We start from the raw sequence: 13,116 nt of genomic DNA on the forward strand, positions 1-13,116 counted from the left end.
AGATAGCATGGAGGGAGGGCATTTGCCTTGCATGCAGAAAGACAGTGGTTCGAATCCCCACATCCCATATGGCACCCCGAGCCTGCCGGGAATGATTTCTGAGCAATGAGCCAGGAGTAACCCCTAAGCACCATTGGGTATAACCCAAAAATCAAAATAAATAAATAAATAAATAAATAAATAAATAAATAAAGCCTTTTCTCTCTTAAAAAAAAAAAAGCAGAGGGTTGCTAAGGAAGGTTTCAGCATATACCAGGTTCCAAAAAGATTGATCCCAAGCTAGCAATGTCTTATTAAAGATCAATTTATTTTTATTATTTTCCTACCCTTAGTAGACTGGATCTGCTCAGAGCTGAGCAAAAGATGGTCCTTTTGAGGATGAGGAAAAAAAGAAAGGGTAGGCAGAGCTGTTTTCTTCTGGGTCCACAGGTGACAGAGATTTGTAATACTCATCTTCCCCATCAAGCACTTTGATTTGGCTGCAACAGAAAAAAAGAGTTTGAATAGAAAAAAAAAAGAAAGAAAGAAAAAGAAGCTGTCCTTTATATCAGGGACAGCTGAAGTCCTAGTAGAACTGTGGACAGACAGGGTGAGGAAAGGTTGCATGTGGAACATGGAACAAGAACAACATAGTCAAAAAAAAAAATCCTGTCTTTCAGTCTGGGTCTTATGTTGATAATGGGTTCAATTCTGAGATGCCTAGAAGCTGTGATTATACTGTAACTTGATCAATATGAGTGAATGTGTTTATTTTTTTTTTTTTATGTTTCCCTCTTGATGAGCAGCAAGTTTCCTTTTTGACTTGCTCCAGTTCTCAAACTTATCCTAATTAGTTATCCTTGTTATGCCTGTTCTCAACCAAGATGCCAACAGGCAAATGAGCCACAAATCTCTAGGATCATCTAACCATTGGGGGTTCAGTGTTCCTTTGAGCACTTTTAAGGCCCAGCGATATGGTCTGAGTGGCCTATCTGCACTGACTAAAGTGTCTTTATTTGCAGGACAGTTTTATAACTCCCTATGTGTCACCAATTATGAGAAATATACAGTTCCCTAGGGTCCCTAGGATAATTATGAGGAGACACATTTGCCTTTAGGTGACAATTTTAGTCTTTTCAGAAAGAATAAATTCAAGTTGCTATACTCGCTACTGTGAAAAGCAGTTTCTAGTGGCAGTAAGAGTGGCAGGATCTCCACTGCTTCATTTAGAAGCCTGGCTGGAAAGTTTCGCATTTTCTATAACATCACAAAGGACCCCTTCTGTTTACAGTTGCTTAGAACTAAGAAGACAGATATTTACCCAAGTTTTCTTGGCTTCCTCTTGCTCCCTTGATATTCTAGAGCTCCCTGTGGAGAGGGCCAAGAACACACAGTCAAAGCAAAGCAGCAAGTCGTTAATTTTTAATTCAAAGTGATTTTGTGTTGAATGCAAGCAGATGCTGATAATATCAGAAGTCACAGCATAATTTTTTTGATCAAAGGGCTCAAGTGAGCCTGATGAAGCATGCATCTTGCTCGTCTTTGATAAACCACATCAATTATTCACCGTGAAGGCAGACATCCTGACATGAAAGCAACAGATAAAGAGCCTAAGCACATGTTCAAGACGGGGCGCAGAAGAGAGTGGGGGTGGGGCTGGCGGGGCTGGAACAGGTATTAATAACAGAATTATTAACTGGAAACAAAGCCAGGGAAGCAGTTTTATGGCCACTTTGAACTCACATTTAACTGGTTATAGTACATGGTGTCCTCGGGGCTACTCAACATTTTGGGTTGCTGACATCTTCGACGGGATGTTCGCTGCTTCTGTGCAAGTCTCTGTTCTGAACCTGAAACGAGAGAGCCACACTTGACTGTCACCCATCTGGAGTGTGGAAAAAGTAAGTGAACAACCACTCTGTACACAAAGCTTCTCCTTGGTAGAAACAGCACCCAGGAACTTTGCTAACAGGAGAGGGAAAAGTCTGTAGAATAAGATGCACTCAGGAGATAGGACACAAGGATCATTGCTTGTAACTTGGCCCGCAACTTAAAAGGAAAATCTGCATCAGCAAAGGAAAAGAAAACACGTTGGTCTGTCCATCCCCCAGGGGTAGTTGGTGGTGAAGCTCTTGTGGAACCCAGTGATCTGCCAGCGAGTGAGCTAACACCAGAGGACACCAGCAGCAGTCAACTGGGAGAGTTTGCAGCACGGCCAGCAGTGAGAACTCAAAGAAGACATCTGGAACGCACACTCTCTTGGGTAGATGAGAAACAAACCTTTTGGGAGATGTATTGACTGAGCTGCTTTGAACAATACCACTGAGCCATGCAATCTTTGGAGGTAGTGGAAAGGAAGGGGAGGAATGAGTGCACGATTTCATGCAGCAGCTTCTCTGCCAGTCCTGATTTCAGACCCCTGGCTTGAAAGTGCCCTGCGATGAAGAAGCCAGGTGTCAATTGACGTCATGATTCATTGTCCTTCCAAGCAGGTGATTTTCAAAGAACATGATGCCTTTTGGCATCATATTGAATCAAGATCCAGCAGTTTGAATGTGTCAGCTACACACACGCATGCATGCATGTACATGAACACACATACTCTATTGAAAATTTCTTAGAAATGTCATAGACTGGAAGAGAGGCAACCTTCCTGAACCTAGGTGTATCATAAAATATTAAAAATATCAGAGATCTGTATCTAGAATCATAGTTTGGCTTGGCTAGATGTATTTATTTAATATCTATTTAATTTATCTAATATTAGGTTCTCCCAAGCTGTTCAAATAAATACCTGGTCAGTTGGGGCAGATGTTCCGTGTATGGGCTACTGGTACTGCTCAGGGTACCAGAAGTGCTGGTCCTTAAGTGTACAAGATATGTTCCCTGCTTAAGATTTTATTATTTATTAAAATGTGGGAGGAATTTTCAAAGTGAAGAGTGATTCAGCAAGGACAGATCATGGTGAACAGTGATTTAATTTGTTTCTGAACTATGAGGTTTAGCATTTAATAAAATTTAAGTTAGGACATACCTGTGTTTGAACTAGACTGTCAAAACCATACAGGACTTAAGAATCAATACTTTTAAACCTCTCCCATCTTCCTTCCTTCTTCCTTCCTTCCTTCCTTCCTTCCTTCCTTCCTTCCTTCCTTCCTTCCTTCCTTCCTTCCTTCCTTCCTTCCTTCCTTCCTCCCTCCCTCCCTCCCTTCCTCCTTCTCTCTCCCTTCATTCCTCCCTCCCTCTCTCCATTCCTCCCTCCCTCCCTCCCTTCCTCCCTCCCTCTCTCTTCCTTCATTCCTCCCTCCCTCCCTCCCTCCACTCCTCCTTCCCTCTCTCCATTCCTCCCTCCCTCCCTCCATTCTTCCCTCCCTCCCCCTCCCTCCCTCCCTCCCTCCCTCCCTCCCTCCCTCCCTTCCTTCCTTCCTTCCTTCCTTCCTTCCTTCCTTCCTTCCTTCCTTCCTTCCTTCCTTCCTTCCTTCCTTCCTTCCTTCCTTCCTTCCTTCCTTCCTTCCTTCCTTCCCTCCCTCTCTCCCTCCCTCCATTCCTTCCTTCCCTGGTTCCCACACCCCCCTCCCTTTCTTCCTTCCCTGGCTCCCACACCCCTCCCTCCCTCCTTGCCTTTCTTTTATCTTTTTCTTTTTTTTTTTCTGGTTTTTCGGGCCACACCCATTTGATGCTCAGGGGTTCCTGGCTAAGTGCTCAGAAATTGCCCCTGGCTTGGGGGGAGGGACCATATGGGATGCCTGGGTATTGAACCTGGTACTTCCTTGGCTAGCGCTTGCAAGGTAGATGCCTTACCTCTAGCGCCACTGCTCTGGCCCCAAGACATAAACTTTTTTTTTGGGGGGGGGTCACACCCAGCAGCACTCAGGGGTTACTCCTGGCTCTACGCTCAGAAATCGCTCCTGGCAGGCTCGGGGGACCATATGAGATGTCGGGGTTCGAACCACCATCCTTCTGCATACAAGGCAAACACCTTACCTTCGTTCTATCTCTCCGGCCCAAAACATGAAATTTTTGCCTCAATGAGACAGACATTCTTTTTGTTTTTTGGCTACACTCAGCAGTACTCCTGACTCTGTGTTCAGGAATCTATGGCAGTGTTTGGGGGGACCATATATGTCCATTGCTTGGATTTGAACTGGGATTAACTGCATGCAAAATGAAAAATTATGACTAATAAAGGCTAAATTTGTATATGACAGAATGTATATTTGATCTCTGTCTTTTGAGTCTGTTTATGAGAGATACTAATTCATTATCTGGTTTATTTAGTTAATCCAGGCAATTCAAGTTTGAAGATATACATTGGAACTTGAGGCATTTATGTTCCTTTGAAGAGAATGATGTTCATTATCTGGAAGTATCTTAATTCTATCTCTTATAAATGTTTGTAAACTGAGAAAAACTCTCAGTTTTTTGGTGGGGGTGAATTGGGCCACATCTAGCAGTGTTCTGGGCTTTCTCCTTGCTTTGTATTCAGGGGCCACTATGAGTGGGACTTGGAGGATGATATGAGTGTCTGAGGATTGAACCACAAGACAACTACCATATCTGCCGTCTATCTTTTTAACTTCCATTATTCATTATTTATCTGAAAATCAAATCTAGATAACTATCCCAATTTGTATTTTTCTTTCTAAATCTCACAGCCCCAACTGAAGCATGATTTTAAGTGATAAATAAAACTCCCAACCCCCACTCTCCAGTTTCAGAGAGAAAATTTTAAAATATGCTATTTTTGGAGTGGGGACCACACCTGGAAGTGCTCAGGGCTTACTTCTGGCTCTGCACTCAGAATTACTCCTAGTAGTGCTCCCAGAACTATATGGGGTGCCAGGGATTGAGCCTGTATCAACCAAATGCAAGACAAACACCTTACCCAAGGCAAAGTAAGGTAAGTACCTTACCTTATTATCTTTCTGACCCCAAGAAATTAGTTTCTTTGATCCATTTGTCTTATTCAGTTACAGGCATGTGTTTAGCTACAGGGTGACAAATGTCACATTTCCTTAAGCACAGTGTTTTCCCATTTATCATTCAGTACATTCTTACTGGTCCTGGGAAATTTCTGGGGAAGAAGGTCCATAATTGGGAGGTCAAGAAGAAGCATGCAGCCCAAATTTTGCCATCCTGGTTTGACTTAGGGCAGTGAGAGGGTTCCGTTATCAGGAGCCAATAATATTAGGAACCAATAATAATAGGGAAGAAATGGACAGTAAGAAAACAACCCCTGGGCCCGGAGAGATAGCACAGCGATCCAGGACCAAAGGTGGTTGGTTCAAATCCCGGTGTCCCATATGGTCCCCCGTGCCTGCCAGGAGCTATTTCTGAGCAGACAGCCAAGAGTCACCCCTGAGCACCGCCAAGTGTGGCCCAAAAACAAAAACAAAAAAACAAACAAACAAAAAGAAAACAACCCCACTCTCTATTCTTTCTTGAGCTAGAGGCTAGCTCTAGCCGGCATAGGGTTTGGGGAGACCCCATGTGGAAGGCCTTCTCCCTAACTTGGGTGCGCTGGGAGCCTTGAAGGGCCCCCAGCCGTCCCCTCTTCTGCCCCCAGGAGGCCAGAAATGGTGGGTCCTAACTTGGGGTGTGCTGAGATTTGCTCGGTTGCACCAAGTTTGTCAATGGCCATTTCTGACCAGTCTACGTGTTGAAAACCATGCGGGGGCTAGCGCCCCCGCACGCACTGCATGTATTAAGAGTATTCCCTATCCTTATATTATGTTTCGCTTATCCAGAATGTCCATTTTGTATTCTGCCCTTTCCCACACCCCTACAAAGCTCATTTTTACTCCTTAACTCTCTCACCCCACCCCCAAACATCACTAACCCACATTACTCTTTTTAACTTCAGTACTGCACAATCCTAATCACAGACCAAAGCCATGCATTGTGTGTAACAACCTCCAACTATTTCAAATGACATAAAATGGGCATGTATTTCTTTTGAATATTTTATGTGTTTTTTCTCTGATAGCTATAAGTCTTACTTAATATTCTCTTATACAGTGATGATTCTAACCACTTTTTATCTTCTCTTTATGAGCGTTCAATAAGGAATTTTGGTGAAAGAGTCCCCCAGATTAATGCTTTTGAATGAACCATGTCATGGGGATTGTTGGACTTGTTCTTATGGCCCCCATATGCGCCAATAATGCCACGTGGCATTGTTCCTTGTTTGCATAGGCACATTAAAATGGGAAAATACTATACATACAAAGCAGATCTTATCTAATAGAGATTGGAACACACAAATCTTGTAGTGCAAAGGGACCTTACATCCTGAACATTGACATAACGACCTGGCACAGGCCTCAGAAGAATGGGCATTTTCCATTCACCCCTGAACCAGGGAAGCCATCCACGAAACATCCAAGTTTGTCTATAACATCACCTGGAAGCAATCCTCTACCATGGAAGACCCTACCACTGCTCAGACATCGACCTGTTGAAAAGAGACTTCCCTTAACACTTAACAACAACAACTTGCTTACAGGACAGGGCTCTCTGCATTGCCCTTTAATTGTGAGGTGAAATGAGAGGACGCTCTACATCCTGAGTTCAGTGTAGGATATGCAGATTCCAGGATCTTTAATACAGAAACATGATACCAACAACAGAGACTGTGTGAAAAATAAAAGTGTGTTGGCACTACAGAGAATGTCTTGGATTGGATGATCTAGCTTGCCTGGAGCCTACAGTTGGTCTTATGCCAGGAAACTTCAGGGGTCGGGTCTCTTTGTATTTAGGCCCAGGTTATTCCTTTCCATGCCCCTCATATTTTGGTGGGCCTATGCAAACAACAATTGCCACTCTAACACCGTTTTACTGTACTTGACTCTAATCCTTAAAAAAGAAACCCACTTAAACTTTTGAGGTTAACTTAAACTAATATGCATGTACGTGGAAATGTAAAAAAAATACTATGCCTCTAATGTTTAAGAGTCATATAAGTTTTATGGCTTTAGATTGCCTTGTCTGCTGCTAAGAAATATTATAATGCATTACAATCTGGGGACTTGAGGGACAAAGTAATTGTACATGGATTCTGTTTTATTTATCTTAATGTTCTTTGGCTGAAAGTTCAAAGTTAAGATATCAGCAAGGGGACTTCTTCTGAGAATTATGTTATGGGTGATTGTCCTTCCACTGTAACTTTACCTTGTCCTCTTTCTCTGCATCTTTGTTCTCATTATTAAAAAAATTTAAAAAAAAAAAAAAAAGGAAAACAACCCCATTCACATTAGCATCACACAAACTCAAATATCTTGGGAAAGCATGGCTCTTTGCCTCCTTGGGCCCTCAGCAGGTGTGGCTGTTTATTTTACTTTATTATTTATTACTTATTAATTTTTCATGCTATGCTCAGTGGTGCTTTGCACATTGTTCAGAAGTAGCTCCTGATGAACTTGGAAAATGCTGGGATTTGAATCCAGAGCATCCACATGTGTTCCAGCCCTTTAAGACTATCCTATCCTCTTTAAGACTATCCTATTCCTCCTGGCCAAGCACAGATATGTTCTGAGGAGTAGGACTTGTAATCTGGTTGCTATTTTTGGAATAAGGCAATCCCATCTCACTTGTCAAGTAAAACATCACCTTGAAACCAACAGTGCTCTGTGTACTAGATTTACAGATGGCAAGTCCCATATGGGGTTATGAGACATATCCTTGGGGTATCTAAATAGAATTAAAATTGTGCAATTAATTTAGAGAGCTCTGTCAATTTTGTGCTTAAAGGGAGGTCCACCTTTTCTGACTATAGTTCTTAGGGCCTTTGGAGATAATAGTAGCTCAGTTCTCAGTAGAACAATTTTTTCTTCGTGATGCTCCATGGGAAGCCTGAGGACTTTCAACAAGGTGAACCCTCTGTTCTGGTTTTGTGCTTCCCCCTTTACAATTTTATTTGTACATAGCAACTCATCATGCAATTGATCTTTTTCTTTTAAACTTTACATTCTTTCCCTTCCATATTTTTGGTTGTTGTGATAATTGGAAGTTGCACACTTGGTTTTGTTGTTTATTATGAGTTACACATGTTTGTGGTGCTCCTTCATATTTGTTGTTGCAGTGCTTGCCAAGGGCTGCACACTTTGCTGTGGCACTAGGGACCCCAGAAAGCAGATCTGTTAGGATTTTGCCTGGTGCTTTTGAGGCAGTTCTAGGATTTGAACTCTTGACCTTCTGAATTCAAGGCAAGTTCTCTCTTCCTGAGTTTCCCTGGGCCTCCTCTATGTTTCTTTCTCTTTTGCATCACACTTGGAGAAGAAAAATGATCCTAAAGAGATAATAGAGGCATAGGAAGATGAAGAACTCATCAGCAAGTCAGAGACAAAGTCCTGCTGACAATTCAAGTATCTCCACATACCATTTTTTTCATATTGGCTGTTTAGCTCTTAAAAATACCCTGTGACCAGAGACACAGTACAGGGGGCTTAAGGTGCTTGCATATGGCCAATCTTGGATCAAATTCTGCACCACCAGCAGTGATCCCTGAGCACTAAGCACTGTTGGATGGGGCCAGTTCCCTCATCTCCTACCCCAAATATCTTCAGTTCCTACGCATGATTATTTAAAGACAATTTTTCCTTATTGTAGATCTAATGTGCAGCTGGGTTTAAGAGAGAATCACTGTAGTAGATCATAGTAAATGTTTCCCAATAAGAGTCACATTGGAAAAATCTAAAAAGAATAGGATTTGGCCATTTATATTTAAAAAATTGCAGGAAAGGGGGAAAAAAATCAAGGGGAGAAGTATGAAGAGGCAGATGGGAGGTAACAGGGCCAGGGCCTCAGGCACATCAATGTGAAAATGTGAAACATAAATATATCCAAACCACAGAGCCAACAACACTGAAAGCATAAAATTTAAATACAACAGTCTAACTACAAATGTGCTTAACAAGGAGACAGTGTGGCTGGTAGTGGGGGTGGAGAGAACTTGGACATTGGAGGGAAGATGACACTAGTGGTGGGATTTGGTTTTAGAACATTATATGTCTGAAAATCAACTATGAATAACTTTATAAATCACATGTATGAACAAAAAACTATTAAAATATGTGTTTTTACTACCATCCCTTAAAATGGAGTTGTGGGACTGAGAGATAGTGCAACAAACAGTACATGCTTTAATTCCCCAGACCACAGCCCCCTAAGCACAGTTAGAGTAGCCCCTGAGCACTGCTGGATGTGGCCCCATAGTACTGTAGGTGGGCACTTGCTTTGCACATAGGCAACCCAGGTTTGACACCTGGAGCCTCATATGGTCCCTGAATTCCAGCAGTAGAGCACAGAACCAGGAGTAAGCCCTGAGCACCTCTAGGTGTGACCTCAAAACAAGTAAGTTCAAAAAATTAGCTCAGGGGTTGGATCATATGCCTTGCACATGGCCCTGTACCACAGGCCCTGTACCCTCGGCCCTGCTGGGACTGAGTATTGCTGCATCCTTGATCCCAGCATTGGAACAGGCATCTGAGCACTGCTTGAGATACTCTCACTCCTCAACATACTCCCATCAAATAAAGGAAAGATGAGTAAACTACTTGTTCCTGGTGGACCCTGAGGTGTGAACCTTTTATAGGGTGTTTGAGCCTTAAGTGGGCATAGAAGAGGACAAATTATATCCCAACAGTTTAGATTTTTCCATTTTAAATTAAGATAGAGGAAGCTACATTTCTGTAGGCCAGCCCCTGTTTCTCTCTGAGGGCTGTGAGATACTATGGAATTTTGTTCCTATACCTATTGTCTTACAATGCCAGGGATAGAAGTCAGGTCTGATTATTTGAAATCTCAATCATGGGGACAGAGAGATAGCATGGAGGTAAGGCATTTGCATGTAGAAGGATGGTGGTCCGAATCCTGGCATCCCATATGGTTCCCTGAGCCTGCCAGGAGTGATTTCTGAGCATAGAGCCAGGAGTAATCCCTGAGCGCTGCCAGGTATGACCCAAAAACAAACAAAAAAACAAAAAACAAAAAACAAAAAAACAAAAAAACCCAAAAAACCCTCAATCATTAGGTTACAGATTTGAGTATGACTTGCTCTTTCATGGAGATCTGACTTAAGGGGAGGGAGGGTTCTCAAGCAGTACTCAAAAGACCTGGGGGTCCTTCTTGTTGATTCTCTAACAGGGTGAGTGATTCACTGTGAAAGCCCAAGGAAGTGGTGCTGCACAGCCCTGCATTTCAGAGGAGAACCCAGGCCACCTACAATGTGTTCAAGGGTCTCCTGGGCCACACCTGATGATATTCAGGGGCCTATATGGTGCCTGGGATTGAACTGGTGGTGTCTTAGCTCCTTTGGTAGCTCTCTGGCCCCCAAAGACATTTTTTTAAGTTTTGTTTAATATTTTTGGAAGGGGCTTGGGTCATATCTGGAGGTACTCGGAGACAATTCCTGGCTCTGTGTTTAGTAATGATCCTGGGAAATGCTCAGGAGACCAATATGGTACTGTGGATTCAAGCCAGGGTCAGCAGGATGCAAGGGAAGCACCTTAAACCCTATCTCTCAGGCCACTAATCATAGAAGTTTTTACCTCACCAGTCCTAACTTTAGGAGGGAGTAAGAAATTCAATGGGCTTTTGCAACACACACACACACACACACACACACACACACACACACACACACACACACACACACACACACAAAGATTTTCTCTTGAGATGCATGTAATTCAGATCTTCCTTCCTAAGATGAAAGGAAAACTATGAATTTTCTCAGTTGCCATGTTATGTCACGAACAATCTTCCTCAGAATTGCAAACAGCTACAAAGAAAACATCCCTGAGTTAAATTAGTGTCTGTGGATGATGGTAAAGTTAAAAATCATCTACATGGAATTTTCTACTTATTAGTTGAGGTCTGATAATAATTTTTCTTGAAATTCTTTCATGGCTCAGGGACTAGCACACATACTTAACAATTAATGAGGGAAGGTCTTGTTAAGGTCTGTCCACCTGTTTGGCTCATGCTTGAGTTCTGATTGTTAATTTTGAATATGGTCAAGGCATCTGATAGGAAAAGGACCTTTCCATTTCTGGGTCACTTCGGAAGAATCTGTGGTCTACTAGAGAACACTAGGAAGCTAGCCTCTTGAAGCCCAGTTAAACAGTATAAATTGTCTTAAGGGACCTTACATGTATCTGTTTTCTGGATCATGTACCCCAGCAGTACTGAAGATAAAACTTGGGTCTGCAGACTGGAGAGATAGCATGTAGGTAAGGCATTTGATTTGCATGCAGAAGGACGGTGGTTCGAACCCCGGCATCCCACATGGTCCCCCGAGCCTGCCAGGAGCGATTTCTGAGCGTAGAGCCAGGAGTAACCCTTGAACGCTGCCGGGTATGACCCAAAAAACCAAAAACCAAAAAACCAAAAAACAGAAAAAAAAAACTTGGTTCTGCAAAGCACATGCTATAAGCTCTTTGAGCTATCTCTCCCATTCTCTTTTTAATGTACTTAAAAAGAATATAAAGTACTCTTTCCTTTTATAGGATACATTTTTCCTTTCAATCAAATTTTATTATCATTGATTTACAGTATTATGGAATGTTGTTAGTATGATTTCACACCTCTATAAATATGTCTTTCCTCAGCTACCACCTCAATCCATTCCTCCCACCTCCATCTCTCTCCCTCTGGTAATTACCATAATTTTCAGAATCTTAAGAGTTATTTTTGCACTGTTTTGCCAGTTTATTTGTTTTGGTTATTTATGTTGCAGATAAGTAAAACCACTTGATAACTGTCATTAACATCCTAATTTATTTTATCATAATCATTTCCAAATTCATCCATGTTGCTTCAAGAATTTCACATTTTAATAGCTGAATAATATCCCATTGAATATAAAAATATAATATCTTTATTCATAGATTGGAAATATTTAAGTTGATTCCATGATTTGGCCTTCATGGACAATGCTTCTATGAACATAAGTTATTTCAAACTTGTAATTTCATATTTTTGGGATGTGAAAATGAGAAAAGGATGCCACCAGTTTTCATAGGGGCTATACCTCTCCATTACCACCAACAATGTGCTAGAATCCCTTTCTCTCAAAAGGCCAACATTTATTAGATTCAGTCTGTTTTATATAGGACATTCTCACAGGTCTGGGGTAATCATTGTGGTTTGGATGTGCATTTCCCTAATGATGAAGTGATACTAAGCATTTTTCATATGTTGGTAGGCATCTTGTGTTTGCTTTGGAAAATAGCCTTTGAGTCATCTTTTTGATAGGGTTGTTTTCTTTTGTCATTGAGTTATATTATTTCTTGATGTATTTTGTATATCAATCCCTTATTGGACAGCTTTCAATTTTTTCTTCTAATTTTTGGGTCACACCAGCAGTGCCCAAGGCTTCCTCCTGACTCTGTACTCAGGGATCACTCCTGGTGATGCATTGTCAGGAGTGAAACCAGTGTGAGCAGCATGAAGGCAAGTACTTAAACAACTGTACTATCTCTCAGTCTCTCAGGCTCCTTTTTTTCCCTTTGGTTAACATTTGACTAATTACTTGAGAGGGGATGAATGTCCACCTTTTCAACCTTTCCATACAGCGAAGTTCATTGGTCTGGCTGAATTTAAAAAGAAGAAACAGGCTAGAGTAATAGGATAGAATTAAAGATAGTGGCCTTGCATATGGTTGCAGCTGCCCAACACCATTTATGGTTACCAGAGCACCAGGTGTGGTCCCTGACCATAGTCAGGTGTTCTCCTCTCCCAAAATGGATAGAACAATTGATATTGCCTTTCTAGTGTGATAGGATGGTGGATGAGTGGGCCCCACTGTATAATAGACATAGAGATGCCATTTATATGCTAATATCAACAAATATTGCTAATAAACAATAACATATTTCAGGGAAGTATTTTTTTAAATTTCTATTATTTATCTACAATTTAAACATTTTTGGTACATTTAAGTTTTCATTTTGGGCCATACCTGGTGATATTCAAGTGACCATGACATTCTGGGCTTCTTATTGCAAAGCACATATTCCAGAAAGTTCCAGATTGAACTTTCTCCAATCTAAGATATCCTTATATTCATGATATTTTAAGTCAGCTAGTTGGGGCCAGAGAGATAGTACAAGAAGTAACATTCCTGCTTTGCATGTG

General features: G+C 41.6%; 1 protein-coding gene across 1 annotated transcript in view; it reads right to left on the reverse strand.

Annotated features, from left to right (window-relative positions):
* Positions 1-346: 346 nt before the first annotated feature.
* MYO3B (myosin IIIB) overlaps positions 347-13,116 on the reverse strand; it is a 481,137-nt gene continuing 468,367 nt past the window's right edge. The window contains exons 32-34 of the mRNA XM_049772878.1: positions 1,723-1,829; positions 1,301-1,347; positions 347-479 (exon numbers count right to left, since the gene is read on the reverse strand). Of these exons, the coding sequence (XP_049628835.1) occupies positions 347-479; positions 1,301-1,347; positions 1,723-1,829 (287 nt within the window). The remainder of the gene's footprint in view (positions 480-1,300; positions 1,348-1,722; positions 1,830-13,116) is intronic.

The sequence above is a fragment of the Suncus etruscus genome, chromosome 5 (assembly GCF_024139225.1).
Source record: "Suncus etruscus isolate mSunEtr1 chromosome 5, mSunEtr1.pri.cur, whole genome shotgun sequence".
Classification (NCBI taxonomy): domain Eukaryota; kingdom Metazoa; phylum Chordata; class Mammalia; order Eulipotyphla; family Soricidae; genus Suncus; species Suncus etruscus.